The sequence below is a fragment of the Hyperolius riggenbachi genome, chromosome 5 (assembly GCF_040937935.1).
Source record: "Hyperolius riggenbachi isolate aHypRig1 chromosome 5, aHypRig1.pri, whole genome shotgun sequence".
NCBI classification, from domain to species: domain Eukaryota; kingdom Metazoa; phylum Chordata; class Amphibia; order Anura; family Hyperoliidae; genus Hyperolius; species Hyperolius riggenbachi.
Window position 1 is genome coordinate 131,403,510 of NC_090650.1, and position 18,915 is coordinate 131,422,424.

Below are 18,915 nucleotides of genomic sequence, written 5' to 3' on the forward strand. Positions count from 1 at the left end.
AATGGGGCGAATCGCCTCAACAGACCCTGAGAAATACTCCTGCGCGGCATAGCCCGAGCTCAGCTCGGGCTTACCGCCAGGGAGGTTAAGGACCAGAGCCTTTTTCTCCATTCAGACCACTGCAGCTTTCACGGTTTATTGCTCGGTCATACAACCTATCACCTAAATGAATTTTACCTCCTTTTCTTGTCACTAATACAGCTTTCTTTTGTTGCTATTTGATTGCTGCTGCAATTTTTAGTTTTTATTATATTCATCAAAAAAGACATGAGTTTTGTCAAAAAAAAACGATTTTTTTTTACTTTCTGTACTGACATTTTTCAAATAAAGTAAAATTTCTGTATACATTTTTTTCCAAATTTATTCTGCTACATGTCTTTGATAAAAAAAAAATCCATTCAGTGTATATTTATTGGTTTGGGTAAAAGTTATAGCGTTTACAATCTATGGTGCCAAAAGTGAAATTTTCCCATTTTGAAGCATCTCTGACTTTTCTGACCACCTGTCATGTTTCATGAGGTGCTAAAATTCCAGGATAGTATAAATACCCCCCAAATGACTCCATTTTGGAAAGAAGACATCCCAAAGTATTCACTGAGAGGCATGGTGAGTTCATAGAAGATTTTATTTTTTGTCACAAGTTAGCGGAAAATGACACTTTGTGACAAAAAAAAAAGTTTCCATTTCTGCTAACTTGTGACCAAAAAAAAATGAAATCTGCCACGGACTCACTATGCTCCTCTCTGAATACCTTGAAGTGTCTACTTTCCAAAATGGGGTCATTTGTGGGGTGTGTTTACTGTCCTGGCATTTTGGGGGGTGCTAAATTGTAAGCACCCCTGTGAAGCCTAAAGGTGCTCATTGGACTTTGGGCCCCTTAGCGCAGTTAGGTTGCAAAAAAGTGCCACACGTGGTATTGCCGAACTCAGAAGTAGTATAATGTGTTTTGGGGTGTATTTTTACACAAACCCATGCTGGGTGGGAGAAATCTCCGTAAATGACAATTTTTTGATTTTTTTTACACACTATTGTCCATTTACAGAGATATTTCTCCCACTCAGCATGGGTATGTGTAAAAATACACCCCAAAACACATTATACTACTTCTCCTAAGTACGGCGATACCACATGTGTGGCACTTTTTTTCACCCTAACTGCGCTAAGGGGCCCAAAGTCCAATGAGTACCTTTAGGATTTCACAGGTCATTTTGAGACATTAAGGGGCCTAACGTCCTATTCACAGGTCATATTGAGGCATTTGGATTCTAGACTACTCCTCACGGTTTAGGGCCCCTAAAATGCCAGGGCAGTATAGGAACCCCACAAATGACCCCATTTTAGAAAGAACCCCCCCCCAAGGTATTCCGCTAGGAGTATGGTGAGTTCATAGAAGATTTTATTTTTTGTCACAAGTTAGGGGAAATGGATTTTAATTGTTTTTTTTTTCACAAAGTGTCATTTTCCGCTAACTTGTGACAAAAAAATAAATCTTCTATGAACTTACCATACTCCTAACGGAATACCTTTGGGTGTCTTCTTTCTAAAATGGGGTCATTTGTGGGGTTCCTATACTGCCCTGGCATTTTAGGGGCCCTAAACCGTGAGGAGTGGTCTTGAAACCAAATGTCGCAAAATGACCTGTGAAATCCTAAAGGTACTCATTGGACTTTGGGCCCCTTAGCGCACTTAGGGTGCAAAAAAGTGCCACACATGTGGTAATGCCGTGCTCAGAAGAAGTAGTATATTGAGTTTTGTGGTGTATTTTTACATATACCCATGCTGGGTGGGAGAAATATCTCTGTAAATGACAATTTGATTTTTTTTACACACAATTGTCCATTTACAGAGAGATTTCTCCCACCCAGCATGGGTATGTGTAAAAATACACCCCAAAACACATTATACTACTTCTCCTGAGTACGGCGATACCACATGTGACACTTTTTTTGCAGCCTAGGTGCGCTAAGGGGCCCAACGTCCTATTCACGGGTCATTTTGAGGCATTTGTTTTCTAGACTACTCCTCACGGTTTAGGGCCCCTAAAATGCCAGGGCAGTATAGGAACGCCACAAGTGACCCCATTTTAGAAAAAAGACACCCCAAGGTATTCCGTTAGGAGTATGGTGAGTTCAAGATTTTATTTTTTGTCACAAGTTAGTGAAAAATGACACTTTGTGAAAAAACAATAAAAATCGATTTTCGCTAACTTTTGACAAAAAAAAATCTCGTCATACACCTAACAGAATACCTTGGGGTGTCTTGTTTCTAAAAAGGGGTCACTTGTGGGGTTCCTATACTGCCCTGGCATTTTACGGGCCCAAAACCGTGAGTAGTCTGGAAACCAAATTTCTCAAAATGACTGTTCAGGGGTATAAGCATCTGCAAATTTTGATGACAGGTGGTCTATGGGGGGGCGAATTTTGTGGAACCGGTCATAAGCAGGGTGGCCTCCTAGATGACAGGTTGTATTGGGCCTGATCTGATGGATAGGAGTGCTAGGGGGGGGTGACAGGAGGTGATTGATGGGTGTCTTAGGGGGTGGTTAGAGGGGAAAATAGATGCAATCAATGCACTGGGGAGGTGATCGGAAGAGGGTCTGAGGGGGATCTAAGGGTTTGGCCGAGTGATCAGGAGCCCACAAGGGGCAAATTAGGGCCTGATCTGATGGGTAGGTGTGCTAGGGGGTGACAGGTGGTGATTGATGGGTGTCTCAAGGTGTGATTAGTGGGGGGAATAGATGCAAGCAATGCACTGGCGAGGTGATCAGGGCTGGGGTCTGAGGGCGTTCTGAGGGTGTGGGCGGGTGATTGGGTGCCCTAGGGGCAGATAGGGGTCTAATCTGATGGGTAGCAGTGACAGGTGGTGACAGGGGGTGATTGATGGGTAATTAGTGGGTGTTTAGAGGAGAGAACAGATGTAAACATCGCACTTGGGAGGTGATCTGGCGGCGGGTCTGCGGGCGATCTGATGGTGTGGGTGATCAGATTGCCCGCAAGGGGCAGGATAGGGGCTGATTGATGGGTGGCAGTGACAGGGGCTGATTGATGGGTGGCAGTGACAGGGGCTGATTGATGGGTGGCAGTAACAGGGGGTGATTGATGGGTGATTGACAGGTGATCAGTGGGTTATTACAGGGAAGAACAGATGTAAATAATGCACTGGCGAATTGATAAGGGGGGGTCTAAGGGCAATCTGAGCGTGTGGGCAGGTGATTGGGTGCCCGCAAGGGGCAGATTAGGGTCTAATCTGATGGGTAACAGTGACAGGTGGTGATAGGGGGTGATTAATGGGTGATTGATGGGTAATTAGTGGGTGTTTAGAGGAGAGAACAGATGTAAACCATGCACTTGGGAGGTGATCTGAAGTCGGATCTGCGGGCGATCTGATGGTGTGGGTGGGTGATCAGATTTCCCGCAAGGGGCAGGTTAGGGGCTGATTGATGGGTGGCAGTGACAGGGGGTGATTGACAGGTGATCAGGGGGGATAGATGCATACAGTACACGGGGGGGGGGCGGGGTCTGGGGAGAATCTGAGTGGTGGGGGGGTGATCAGGAGTCCCCAGGGTGCAGTTAGGGACCTAATAAAAAAAAAGCGTTAGATAGTGACAGGGAGTGATTGATGGGTGATTAGGGGAGTGATTGGGTGTAAACAGTGGTCTGGGAGGTGGGGGGGGGGGGTCTGAGGGGTGCTGTGGGCGATCAGGGGGCAGGGGGGGGGGGAAATCAGTGTGCTTGGGTGCAGACTAGGGTGGCTGCAGCCTGCCCTGGTGGTCCCTCGTACACTGGGACCACCAGGGCAGGAGGCAGCCTGTATAATACACTTTGTATACATTACAAAGTGTATTATTATTATTATTATTTAGTATTTATATAGCGCCGACATATTACGCAGCGCTGTACAGTATATATATTGTCTTGTCACTAACTGTCCCTCAAAGGAGCTCACAATCTAATCCCTACTATTATCATATGTCTATGTTTGTATTATGTAGTGTAAGTACTGTAGTCTAGGGCCAATTTAGGGATGAGCCAATTAACTTATCTGTATGTTTTTGGGATGTGGGAGGAAACCGGAGTACCCGGAGGAAACCCACGCAGACACGGGGAGAACATACAAACTCCTTGCAGATGGTGCCCTGGCTGGGATTCGAACCGGGGACCCAGCTCTGCAAGGCGAGAGTGCTAACCACTACGCCACCGTGCTGTATTATACACTTTGTAGCGGCGATCGTGGGGTTAATAACCCGCCGGCGTTTCTGAACGGCCGGCCGGTTGTCGTCTCGGGTGGGCGGAGCCAGTTGCTGGGGGAAGCGCGCGTCATCAATGACGCGATCGCTCCCCCGGCATGCCGAAACGACGCAAAGCCCTTGGGCGTATTGCGGTCCTTTCGGCGTCCACTTTGCCGCCGCCCATCGGCTGTGGGAGGTCGGCAAGTGGTTAAACTCAGATTGATCACTAAGAACTAAGGATACTGGGCCCCTCATTATCAGTCAATACATTAAATGTGTATAAAAAGACTTAAACATGAGAATGCTTTTATAAACCATAAGGAAGTAGTCATCACAACACATGAAATACCTCCATGGTGCATCAACTCAATTTTACCACGTACCTCTATAATAGCCTTCATTACTAAACCTGCGCCTTTCACAATGGCCATGGAGGGGTGCTGAGATAAAACAGAAAAAAAGTGTTAACATTAATACAAGAATTTCTTAGAATATAGATCAATGCTCTTTCTTTTCTTTTTTTTTAAACTCCAATAGTGTGAGTGTTAAAGCATCTGTCGAGTTTGTTTTACTTTGCGTCAGGTTGACGAATTTACATGACTTCCTGTTAGTTGTGACATGAGAGGAAGTAACAATACATGCCACTCTATACACAACATGTGAGACAGGCCTTTAGTTGCTTAGAAAGGACAATCAATTCCTCTTGGAGAGTGTTGGTGTTTGAACTAAGTGTGAACTCGGAAATACGAATAACCAGTTTGGAAGGAGGAAGTATCGGCGTCACCTGAAGCGCAATGTGACAGCAGGGCAGTGAACCCCTCCTGAACCTGTCCACTCAATTGTGTGCTGAACAGCTGCGGTCAGAAGTATTCCGGTGTTAGAATTCAATGTACTGAATTCAAACACCAACACTACTCAGACAATTACATACCTTGCAGTTGGAGTTATCTTTAACAGACCCCCCCCCCCTCCTTTTATAGGAGCCATGATAGACATGCACAAATGAGTTGTATGTGTGATAGGGCTTTGTTGGAAGTCAGTTATTTTAATTAAACAAGGTCACACTCACACCAAATTGTTATCCCACTGAAAACATCAGGACCAGAGATTTTGCCTTTCGATTATAGGATTATCCCAAGGATTCACTCTTGTTTGTCACACACACACACGCGCGCGTGGGCGCGCGCGCACGCACACACACACACACACACACACACACACTGTTTTCACTTGTTTTACTAGGTTTTCTTTATCTTTTTTTAGGGCTTATTTGAAAATCAGGTGATGCTCACATTCATATAAAAACAGAAAACATTTTTAAGGGTTCACAAACTTTTAAGCACCACTGTGCAGAGGTCATGCTGTATCCAGGATTACAAGATTATCAAGATTATGTTTATATATAATTACAACTGCTTAGTACTAATCCTTTGAAAATATTTTAACTGGCTAAAAAAGTGACAAAAGTAAAAAAAAAAATTATAAACCGCATAGGCCTTGCTACAGACAACTTTACTTAGCTTGAATTTTATTGTGTGGCTTATGCCTGTCTGATCTCAGAACCAAATGAGCGTACTTATAAGCATACCAATTTTCTTAAAACTGATTACAAAAAGTTTAAGGCCCTACTTAAATTTAATGCGTTGCGTTGAATTGCATCCCATTTGCCAAAATGGGAGGCAACTCAACGCAACGCATTAAGTGTAAATTGGGCCTAAAGGTTGCTATTATCACGGTTTACTTAGTGTTATAGTGGACTGGTTTCCATATACTTATTTGGAAAATGTATTCATGGTTTTAAGATGTCCGTGAATCATCAGGAAATTCTCCACATGAATATGGGGAGACTGTGGAGTGTGGAAACAGGAAGTTCTCCTCAAAGCAGTAACCTCGGGAGGAAGTGAGCAAACCTCTCCAATATGAGCACAAACTGAAGTCACATCCATTCTCCTACACTGAAAATAGTCTTGTGCATGACTTTAGCTTAATGAAAAGGGGGAAGCATGTACGTCATCCTTTTGTACATATCCATGACTTTAGCTTAGCTTTAAATCACATACTATCCAGGACTGTGCAATACACAAGCCATCAAGTATCTGCACCATCATTATTCCACTAGTAGTAAAGGTCCCGCAGGGCCATAACTGTATAAGGCAGGGGGCAAACGCAGTTTATGCAATTCAAAATCGCACTCAAAAAACACAGATAATGCTTTCCTATGGACAATTACAGTGAAGTAGAAGTAATGTGCGATTTACCATAGCATTTACACTACATGGGATTCCGAATTCAAACTTTAAAGCGATTTTATATGCGACTCCAATTTTTGATTCAATTAAGAAACAAAAAAGTCCTGCATACTGCGTTTTTCTTCTTGTGTTGCTAGCTTCCAGTGAAAATGCAAATCAGACTTGTGATTTGCAGTGTAAAAGAAGCCACAGTGCTGCTTTTTTTCACACAATGTACTTGGATCACTAAACTGCGATAACTCATATCACGGTTGCGCAAGCATTTTCGCACGCAATTTCCCATGCGTTTCTGCATGCATTTGCGGGCGTAAATTCGCAAATGCGCACGCAAACGATAGCGCGGCTGTGATAGGAGTCATCACGGTTTAGTGAATCAAGCCCTATGTGTGAGATTCCCTAGTGACAACAGTTAGCTGCTGTCAGCTGGCTGTCGGCCAAAAGTCAGCAGACAATGCAGATTAATTCGCTGAAAACCGCTGCTGTATTCTGCAGATGCAAGTGTGACCCCTTCCTCATACTTTAAGTAACATCATGTTCATGCCAGAAAAAAAAAGTAGAAAAGGTAAGCAATACCTGGAAGAGCTTGAATAGTGTTCTACCATTTGATGCCACCATCTCCAGTAGCATATCAAACTGCTGCCCTTCTGTTGTCTCGCTGTATGGAGCACAAAGTGCAAAGGTGAGGAAGTCCAAGAGTGAGCTGATAACCAGAGCACCGGTCCCATAATTCTGTACACCAAAACACAAGCCAGATCAAATACTTCATCTTCTTATTTTGTGTATTATCCACTATACCAAATCCTTTTACTTTGGGATTTGGAAAAAACAAGACATTTTGACTGCTGCTCCTATGTTTCCTATTGTTTTGATAGAGGGCTAGATCTTGGACACCTGATAAGACAAGGGGTATCTACAGAAAGACAGAGCATTGTGGTACAACTGCAGTCAGTAATACATTCATAATCTCATTTCACAAATCTAAAACCCATCTTTCTTCCAAAACATGCCTTCACTACACCTCACTGATGGACAGAGATTCACCACTAGATCTGACTCCATATTTCCATTTCATATAGGTCAGGTGTATATTTATTTATTTTTCATTTATTTAATATTTATATAGCGCCGACATCTTCCGCAGCGCTGTACAGAGTATATATAGTCTTGTCACTAACTGTCCCTCAGAGGAGCTCACAATCTAGTCCCTACCGTAGTCATATGTCTACATTGTGTAGTGTATGTATTGTAGTCTAGGGACAAGCCAATTAACTTATCTGTATGTTTTTGGGATGTAGGAGGAAACTGGAGTGCCCGGGGGAAACCCGCGCAGACACGGGGAGAACATACAAAGCTCCTTGCAGATGTTAACCTGGCTGGGATTCGAACCGGGGACCCAGCGATGCAAGACGAGAGTGCTGCCCACTACGCCACCGTGCTGCCCATGACCTTTACAGAAGCTATGGTGAGTCATTACCCACTAGTGAGATTTTTAAGTGTAGTAAATGCTTGTTCTGGGGGTTTCAAAAGAATGGCAAAAAGGGATTCATCCATGCTGCAGTTGCAAAGCAGTGGGGAACCTGGCCGGCGTCAAAAAATCTCCAGAGACTGCTTTTCCCTGCAATGCATTTCACAGCTGCATGTAGATGTACAATGCCCTTCTCTTATTTTTCTGAACAATAAGCATATCTATTTAGAAGTTTCAAGGAGCAGGTTATCACTTTTGAACAAAGACATTTTCCATTGTCCCTGACACAAAAAGCAATTAACTAAGGGCATGACGGCTATATTTTCCTGGTAGGGGAGAGGGGTTAGGTGGATGACTTCACATGGCTCGACTATGTAGTCTGTGGCTACTCATTTCTGAGGTAGCCTCTCTTTTTTGAAGGATGTATGGTTCCATAATGTTAACTGGCTATAGGTGTTATATAAACATGCCTCGCTTTCACTACTAAGAGGTGTATTATCGGATAACTTCTGGCTCTCAGTTTAATTTTTGCAAATACTGTTGTCTTGTGTTATTTTATATGAAATAATAATAATAAAAACATATATAATCCTATTTTATTCAAAGTCTGACATTGTCCTACACCCCCTGAGCCTGTCTGTTGCAAAATATCTTTTCTTTATACATCTCAGTGGAGTCAGTAGTCAGTAGTTACTGCACAGAGTTTTGTTTACAGAAACACTGTAAACAACATCTCTCTTCCAGTGTAGCATATGCTCCCGCCATATTTGTGTCCCACACTGCGGGACACACAACAGGAATGGAAAAATTGGAATGTCCCACCCTGCGGGACATATGAGTGGAGAGGGGTAGAAGCTTGGCTACACCTCTTTTTCAGACAGTGCATGAGAGAAGGAGAGTGGCAGCCATGCAGAATCCAATTCCCCTGACAACTGCAGAAGGGAGGGTACAGATTAACTTCACCCGGTTCACGAACGTTATGAAGCCTCATTGGGGTGGAGGGGAAGGTTGACCAGAAGTAACAGTTCAAATCACAGCTGCACTATTTAAAGTACCTCTGAACTGAGAGGGGATGTGATTTTAAAAAATTATCGTGGTGTGACTGGTGCTACGACATATGTCCAGCACCAGTGTTCTAGGTGTGTGCCCCCAGCGGTCCCCGTTCTAGTCAGTCAAAATCTTTAACTAGACTAGAACGTTAAATATGGACGGGGAGGATATGGCAGTTATCCTCCCCGACCACGCTCCCTTGAGCAGTCCTGCATTAAAGACCTGTAAAAAAAAAAAACACAGCTGCACAACTCACCTACTCCTCGATCCGATCGTTGCCTTTTGCGCCTTGTCAGCTCTCCTATTCTGCTGCCACGTCCCCCATATCTGCCGGCATTTTCACTGTAATGACGCTGACCCGGAAGTACTTTCAGATTACTTCCGGGTCAGCGCAGTGAAGATGACGGCAGATACGGGGGACATGGCGGCAGAACGGGAGAGCTGACAAGGCGCAAAAGGCAGCGTTTGGATCCAGGACAAGGTGCAAGGTGAGTTGTGCGGCGGGGCTTTTTTTTAATTTATTTATTTAACAGGTCTAAAACATCAAATACAGGAGTACTTAAAAGTGGGATGAGAATATGAATATATATATATATATGAATATATATATATATATATATATATATATATTAATATATAATATATATATATATATATATATATATATATATATATATATATATATATATATATATATATATATATATATATATATATATACAGAGAGAGAGAGAGACAGAGACAGAGACTATCATGTTGTTTTTAATGTTCATTTTCAGAATACGGAGAAATGTGATGTGGGTTGTCTGTGATGCCAAAAGTGACATTACTTCTGCCTTATTCTTTTTTTTTTTCAACCCAGCTCAGTGTCCCTACTTACTGACACAGCTTACGGTTTCTCCCATAGCATGCATATACCATAGACAACAGGCTTACATCAACGTGTAAACTATTCAAAGGGAGGGGAGAATTCAAATACTACCTTTTGGGCATAGTGCCCTTATCTGACATACTTTCTGTTATTGGCACTGCACAGTTCCTGTAGTTAGGCAAAGGCAAGTAAACCAGGTGAAAAGAAACAAAAAAGTGGGGGACATATAGGGACCTAAACTACATACATTTGCATTTTAATATTATTTATATTTATTGTAGGAGCAGTGATGTGCTTAAGGAACACAGGGGAAAAAAATCACAAAGAGGGGGCTTTATGTATCGATTTATATCAATGAGGAAATGTTGAGAATAATGTAATAGCTGCTTACCACATAGGAGTTGAATTTTTCTAGTAAGTTTTCCAGAAACTTTTTGGAAGAGAGAAGGGATGCTTTGTTCAACTGCTCTTGCCTCAAGTCATAGTCATCATGCATGGGCTGGGGAGACAAGGAATTCAGGCTACATTAGGCAGAACATTTACCAGAGTGATAAAACATTTGCACAATAGAGGACATACTCTGTCAGTACAATTACACAAGTCAAGCTATCACTGGTAATCAGAAATGAGAAAGTGCTAGCGAGTCACACACACAACTGAAGAACTACATGCTGGTTAAATACAAGCATTAAAGAAATAAAACAGTTTCCCATGACAAGCTTGTGATCAGGAACTCACAGGTTTCTTCTGCCTGCCAAGATCCCAAAGGGAATAAAAGCATCATCAAGAGTCATCATGTCTATTTCCAGAAAACCGCATTACACACATCTATATGAAACCAGAAGACGAAGCTAAGCAATCATAGTTCATGCAGTCCTGTTACTCAGCTTGTTGAGGTATTGAGGGGAATGTGCTAATCTTCTGCAAAAGGACATTTGGAAAAACGATACATTTTTACAATAGCATTTAATTATAAGTGGATGTATATGGGATAAGGCATACCATACTTGAAGAACATGAGAGGAGAAACACTAAACAAATCCTTGGATCAAATGAAGATCCAGCATGACAGGCTTGCAGTAGTTTGCAACTTGGTTGACAGACATCAGCTCATGCTTCACCCAACTGCTATGGGTTACTATTGGAAGACAGACTATTCATTCAAAAATGTCAGTGGGACCTAGAGGCCACATGCTGCAAGTCTGATTTCTGTCAATAAGACTATACAGGCCGCTACCGAATCAGGGAAAAAGAGTACCATGGCGCCTATTATAAAAGCCAGAATTACTTTCTTTGCTGCAAATTATGCCTTGGCACCGAAATTTACAGTCTTTGCCTCAATCCACAGCATTTGGAATGGGCACAATTTGTAGCAAAGAAGGTACATTTTGGCACCCAACAGAATCCATCAGGCGACAACACTTACCTTCTTTGCCGCAAATTCTGGCTTTGCACTGGGGACAGGTTAAGGATTTTTTTTTTTGGGGGGGGGGGAGTTGGGTTGTGGAGGCATTGGTAGAGGGGGGTCTTAAAGATAGACATTGATAGAGGGAGGTCTTAGAGTTAGGCCATGGTAGAGGGCGGTCTCAGAGTTAGGTCACAGTAGAGGGAAGTCTTACGGTTCGGCATCAAGAGTGGGGGGGTTCTGTGTGAGAGTAGGGCTAGGTTAAGACAGTAAAATAAATGTAAAGATTACCAATATTTTACTATTGGAATTAAGTAGTAGAATATCAGTAATTTTACCAATATTCTACTAGCGGCAATCCCCCACACTTTTTTTCCAGAAGCCTTTTTACATATATGCAGCTGCTACTGGCTTTACACACAGAGGCATCTAGATCTCTAAAATATAGCGCCCAGTGTACTGATGACTGGACACTGACTGGTGAAAACTGAGACAACTCTTTCTAATATTATACAAAAACAAAAAAAAAAACCTCAAGTGTCTACAAAGATGCCTTATATGAGCCTAATCTGGTAGGTGTTTTTCATATGAAATTAATAAGACAGAAAATAAGAAAAAATAAAGGCAATGAATGCTTACAGCTGCATCCAATTTCATTTTTGCTTCAGCTTCATTAATGTACTCTGCATCATAAACACAAACAATGACCAAAACTTACACACATAAGAGCACACAGCATATCTATGGCAGCATGAGTCACACCATCATTATTTCTCTTCAGGGCCTTCACCACTTTCACTCCCAGGCGCTCCCGAAACCTTTAAGTTAAATTAATGATCGTTAATGTAATACAGTTGAACACAAAAAAATACAGGCATAATACTAGTCGACTTTGACACTTACACTTTGACACAACCCCCCCCCCCCCCCCCCCACAACAAATGAAATACATTTTTCATATATCCATCAGAAACTGAGCCTTAAAGTGTACCAGAGGCGAGAAAAGAAAAAAATGTTCTACATACCTGGGGCTTCTTCCAGCCCCATGCGCACGGATCGCTCCCACACTGCCGTCCTCATATGTAGAGAGCACACTTCTCTTGCGCAGAATGGCCGCAACTGGCTGAAGTTACAGAATCCGGTAACGGCACTGGAAAAGGCCGAGGGCGGCGGTGTAGGAGCGATCCATGCGGATGAGGCTGGAAGAAGGCCCAGGTATGTATAAAATGTGCATCTTTTATCGCCTCTGGTTTCCTTTAATCATCCAGAAGAAACAAATTACATGTGAACAATAACCAATAAGACAAAATGCCAGTATAGGTATCCCCCCAGTGTAAGCAGCAAGAAGGCCCCCTCAAAACATGTACCCCTATCAGTCCTCGAAGTATAGCTAGCTATCAAAGGGTAGGTAACAAGGTAAGCCCCTCCAAAGTATAGAAAACCAAATTAGTACCCATGTTTAGGCAGGCAGAATAGCCCCCTCCCCCCCCCCCCAAGTATACAGATATCAAGATTAGCCCTCCCAAGTAGTCGTAGCCAGATCAGGCCCCGCACCAATATGCAGACTAGTGAGCAGAGGGCTAGTAAGAAGCACCATACCTCTTCAGGCTCCATGGATGATCTACCTTCTCTATGTATCCGAGTCTCGAGGAAATGAACCATAAAGACTCGGACACATGGAGAAGGTAGATTGTTAGTGAAGCCTGGAGAGGTAGGGTGCTGCAGTCATGGATAAGAGGATGCTAGGAGGAGGATTACTCCTTTTAACGCTGCTACAAGGAAAATTTTAAATTGCTGGACAAAAACAATTTTTAATGGCATGAAATTTGTAACTGGATATTGAGGGTAAAGAGGGGGTCTACATTTTGCATAATAGTAATAATAAAAAACCAGACAAATTATATTTTCTCTGTCATGTTTCAAACAAGCAGTTGGAATTTTGCAGATTAGAAAAATCGCTTCTGAGACCTTACAAATGGTATTGTTTCCGGATTGTGTTACCAAACTAATATATATTCGCTTTACAAACATCTCCCATAATGGTTCAACTTACAATTTAATTTCCGATCTTAATTTACAGATCAATAAAAGACAGGAAATACCCTACCATTAAGTTATAATGGATGGAAGTCTATATTTGTTACAGTAATCGAATCAAGAAAACATCAGTGTACAGATTCCCTTTAACAATACAGCCTCTATTTTGTGAGCTCTGAAAACTGTCACTTGAACAAGACAATATTTCTGTATAGTGAATACTTAAGATCAGAAGTACAAGTCACATCAGTCAATACACTGTAGGGGACAATAATAAGAGATGGACTATGAAATTGTATTGTTGCTTGTCTAATCTCACCATAACATGCCTACATGCATTAAAAACAAGAATTCTAGGACACTGGTAAGTGCTGTGTAATATGTTGGAGCTACCAGGTGTAATGAACTTGATGCAGCTCACTTTGAGTCGTTACAGAACCTCTCCTCTAACGACTCACGAGCTGTGTGGAAAGGGCTCAAGGCCGCCACTAACTATAAGCCCCCCCCCCCCCCGCAGCATGCAACACCGAGTGCTGTGCTCGCCGAGAATCTCAGCGAATTTTACTGTAGATTTGAGAACCAGACTCCCCCAGAGCCACGAGGACCTCCACCCATCCCTGCCTCTGAGACCCCGAGAACAAACTCGCCCCCTCCACCGGTGAACGAGGCTGATGTTCTGCAACACTTGTTAAGGCTAAATGTCAGGAAAGCCTCTGGCCCGGACGGTGTGTCACCAGCCTGCCTGAAAACCGGCGCTCGACAGCTCGCCCCTATTCTTTCCTCTATCTTCAACAAGTCCCTTCGGAGCGGTAAAGTCCCCGCTTGCTTTAAGAGGTCCACCATCATCCCTGTCCCCAAAAAGCAGGGTGTCGCCGACCTTAACAACTTCAGGCCCGTGGCACTTACATCAGTCATCATGAAGGTTCTTGAAAGTATGGTGCTCCCCCTCCTCAAGCTCGCCACTGAGGCCCTGCTGGATCAGCACCAGTTCGCATACAGAGCAAACAGGTCCGACGACGACGCCATCAATATCTGCCTGGAGCTTATCCATGAACACCTGGACAAACCCAAAATCCATGAACACCTGGACAAACACGTACGCCAGGATCCTCCTTCTGGACTTCAGCTCAGCGTTCAATACCATCAGCCCCAAAATACTTCAGGAGAACCTTGCCGCACTCGGGGTCCACCCCACTCTGCGCCTGTGGATCATGGACTTCCTCACCAACAGATCCCAGGCCGTTAAGCTAGGCACCATCTCCTCTCAACCTCGGATTACAAATACAGGAGCACCTCAAGGGTGTGTCCTGTCGCCATTCCTGTTCTCCCTGTATACTAACGCCTGCAGATCCACAGCGGACTCCGTCAAAGTGATCAAATTTGCTGACGACACCACCATCGTCGGCCTCATCACCAAAAATGATGAGGAAGCGTACCGCCACCAGGTTGAGAGCATCTGCCACTGGTGCAGGGAGAACGGGCTGGTCCTAAACACGGCAAAGACTGTTGAGATGATTGTTGATTTTAGGAAGCACGCCAACCCCCCTCCTCCAATCCGTATTGATGACAAAGAAGTTGAAAGAGTTCCCTGTGTCCGACTTCTGGACACAATCATCTCCAACGACCTGAAATGGAAGGCAAACACCTCCACCACCCAGAGGAAAGCCCAGCAGAGGTTATTCTTTCTCCGCCAACTGAAGAAGTTCGGTATGTCCCCAAAACTTCTGACCAACTTCTACTCCGCTACGATTGAATCTGTCCTCTGCTCTTCCATCCTAGTCTGGTATGCCAGCTCCTCCGCTAGCGATAGACACAAATTACAGAGAGTCATCAGATCAGCAGAGAGAATCATCGGTAAACCGCTACCTGCTCTGGACCTCCTCTACCACTCAAGGCTGCGCTCCAGAGCTTTGAGGATTGCAAATGACCCCTCACACCCAGGAAACCGGTTATTCAGCCAGCTCCCTTTGGGCCGGAGGTATCGGTCCATCTACACCAGGACCACCAGACACAGAAACAGCTTCTTCCCCTCAGCTGTGAACTCACTGAACTCTCTCCACGCACTCCCCACTATAACGTGATTTTGTAATTATAGAAGAATTGCGCGTTTTTTTCGCTTGTATGCTTTCTCTGTATGTAATGTGTGATATAGTGTTGTTGATCCTTCTGATGTTTTCTGTGTGCCCTATCCTGCTTTCTCTGTATGTAAATGTGTGATATAGTGTTGTTGATCCTTCCGATGTATTCTGTGTGCCCTATACTACTTGCATCCTGTACGTGCCAAAACCAATTCCGGGCACGACCCAGTCGTACTTGGCGAAAATAAAGATTCTGATTTGATATAAAATATGATATTTCAAACTGGGCCAAGTACCAATCACATCAACAGCTTTGGCAGATGCTGGCCATCTGATCGCTCTCACGGAACTGGTCCATCACACAGGTTTACGATGAAGCAGGTAATATGGAGATTGGTGGCACTTTAGAAAAATGGGCACCGCATAGACCGCAATGTAAATTGGTGGGGTGATAGTTGATTAGTTTTCAGCAATGCTAGAGGGAGGGTTAGTGTAATGCTCAATACACACCATACAATTTTTTGCCCAATCAACCTGGCCGATTGATTATTTCCAGCATGTCCGATCTGAAGATCAATCGATTTTTTGAGTAATTTTCTGACCGTTTTCCGTAGAAACAAACAGGAATCAGTCAGAAAATCGCAAAAAAAAAAAAAAAAATCAATAGATTTTTAGATCGGACATGCTGGAAATAATCGATCGGCCACAAAATTGTATGGTGTGGATCCAGCATAAGAGAAGGGCTAAGTTAAGAGATAGTAAAATAATCTATTAAAAAATCCGCTATTCTACTACCGGAATTAGTTACTGACCAATAGTACAATATTGTTTTTCTACTAGCGGCTTTCTCCAGGGGCCCAAATGACCAGAACATAGCACATTTTTTACATGTATGTTGTTTAGGGTGCCAAGAGTGTCTTGTCCATGCATCTCCCAATATCTCCCTCATATAGCAGAAAGCCTAAATCTAGATGGTAAAGTGTTTATACCTGTGGAGAGGATTGCAATCATATCATGCCTGCCAGTAGTAAAATTATACCTGCTTGTTTGGTTAGATTGAAAAAAATTGGTAAAAAATAAGCAACAAACCAGTAAACAAAAGATTGAATGTATTATTCTGTGTAATACTGGAAAACAGACTTAGCGAAGATTTGGACTGATCTTGGAAACACAAATATACATATACATGTATATGTATTATTCATAGTAAGTACATCAATGCCTGCATTGCCAGCACACTCTTTCTGTATGGAGGCGGGGTGGTGGAAACATTGACTTTTAAAGGAGCACAGCCAGGATTTGTACATTACAGTGAATGCTATGAAGAACTGAGCTATCTGAAGCTCTGAAGAAAAGCATATTAAATATTAATTACTGTAAATGTCTATGAAAGAAAACCTACTCTATTACGTGGGGCCTCTGGCAGTGAGCAAGCCAGAAGAGGACACCGTTCCATCAAGACAAGCTGATTAGCTACTTACTTTGGTAGCTGAGTAAAGGCCAGGAATCCAGCTTTTGAAGCCACTAATCTCCTGACTGCCTGGAATTGGCTCTCCAGCTCTGCATTTGTTGCTGCTTGGTCTCCTTCTTGGGAGAGTAAGGATGTTATGGCGTTATTTATCAACTTCTCCTTGTTCTCAGAGAAGAGTCCCTGAATAAAAAGGCAGAATACATAAATCCTTACATTTAATATAACCAGATACCAAAAACAATGGTACTATGAATGCTGCAAATTTTCAGAGGAACTATTCAGCCAGTTGCTCCCTTTTTGCACTTCTTGCCTCACTAGCACAAATTAGCCAAGGCAGGAAAGGGAGCTGGAAAAATAACTTCTAGGACCCAGTATATGAACTTATTAAAACCAGTAACACATCTCATGACCACCTGTACAAGCTAAGAAGTTACAGTCCCAGCCCCTAACGTCTAAGCCAACACATGATGTGTTCAGTTACTTCTGTAATGTCCATTTGCACAATACACCACTCTTGCCTTCATGACTCTGCACTTAATGGAAGAAGCGGCACGCCACAACAAAGTGGCACACTCACAGCTTTTCCAAAGATCAGAGATCAAAGAGAAAGTATTGCCAATTTCACCTACAAGACCACACAATATGACTGCTCACATAGTATGTTGGCTGGAGGTACTACCATAACTCTTAGCCAGGGCTGCAGAAACAAGTATGATTCTACAGTCTTTTTTATTTAGTTATTGAATGTATTCAATTTTAACAGAGTCTGGAGGTTATATTAAGTTTCTTTAAACAAGCACCAATGTTTTTGAAGAGGTTTCTTTCACGTGATTGACCTGAATGACTAAAGCACTATAAAGTGTCAAATATGATAAAACAAATCAGATTACGTGACAATTATTTTTCGTTCCAAATCTATACTTAGGAGAAGTTGTTAAGAGTACCAGGACAAAGTCCCTTTCTTTTGACCTTTCAAACCTCTTTACAAAATCTTAAAGGGAATCTTAACTGAATGGGGGGTAAAGAATTTCACTTACATGGGGCTATTACCAGCCCCCTGCAGCAGTCCTGTGCCCTCGGAGCCGCTCTGGAATCCTCCGGTCCCCCGCTGCCACTTAGTTTCGTTTTTGACGACTCACCAGTCGGCCGGCCGCCATGCGTATTATTGGACGCATTCCCTACTGCAATTAGCACTGTTTCGGACCGCAACGCATACAAACATATCTACGCGTGCGTATTTTTGTACGCGTTGCGGTCCGCAACATCGCTAATTGCAGTAGGGAATGCGTCCAATAATACGCATGGCGGCCTAACGAAACTAAGTGACAGCGGGGGACCGGAGGATTCCAGAGCGGCTCCGAGGGCACAGGACTGCTGCAGGGGGCTGGTAATAGCCCCAGGTAAGTGAAACTCTTTACCCTCCGTTCAGTTAAGGTTCCCTTTAAAGGTCCCTAATGAGGGTTTCACTGACCAACAGGGAAGATCAGCTATTTCTGAACTATTGAAACTCAAGGTACGGTTTCAACTACAGCGACTTTAGTTATGCAACTTGAACAATTAAAGGGAACCTGAAGTGAGAGGTATACGAAGGCTGCCATCTTCATTTCCATATAAAAATGCCAGTTGCCTGGCTGTCATGCTGAACTTTAAGGTTTTGTTCCTTTTGAGTCACACGCCAGTAAACAGCTGACTTTACCGACCATTTAGCAAAGTGTCCATTCATAAAAGCTGTTTCCGCATGAAAAGCTACAATTCCTGAGCAGTGCGGGAAGTTACCGCCTTGTGCAGTGATTATCACAACACATGTCACTAATGTCAATTCATAAAGATTAGAGCAGGCGGAATGGGAACGGAGAATACCGGTTGTTTAGATAACACGATAAGCATGCGGATGACAGCAAAGCTAATAGAGACAGACCTCCCAGACAGCAGCAGAGAGAGCAGAGCAAACAAGGCATCCAGGAATACCAAGGCTGTGTTTTTTAACCCCTTTGGTACCTGTTTTCAGATAAATTTCACATCAGAAAGCCTGCATGTGTAACATTTCTGGAAGTTCTTCTA

The 18,915-nt window shown here is 43.2% G+C and overlaps 1 protein-coding gene across 3 annotated transcripts in view; it reads right to left on the reverse strand.

Moving 5' to 3' along the window:
• The window catches only part of DNAJC13 (DnaJ heat shock protein family (Hsp40) member C13), a 295,032-nt gene that overhangs the window by 141,381 nt on the left and 134,736 nt on the right, over positions 1-18,915 (reverse strand). For all 3 annotated transcript variants that reach the window (XM_068236264.1, XM_068236262.1, XM_068236263.1), the window contains 5 exons: positions 16,865-17,034; positions 11,987-12,086; positions 10,255-10,362; positions 7,051-7,206; positions 4,612-4,668 (listed from right to left, as the gene is read on the reverse strand). In XM_068236264.1, coding sequence (XP_068092365.1) covers positions 4,612-4,668; positions 7,051-7,206; positions 10,255-10,362; positions 11,987-12,086; positions 16,865-17,034 — 591 coding nt within the window. The remainder of the gene's footprint in view (positions 1-4,611; positions 4,669-7,050; positions 7,207-10,254; positions 10,363-11,986; positions 12,087-16,864; positions 17,035-18,915) is intronic.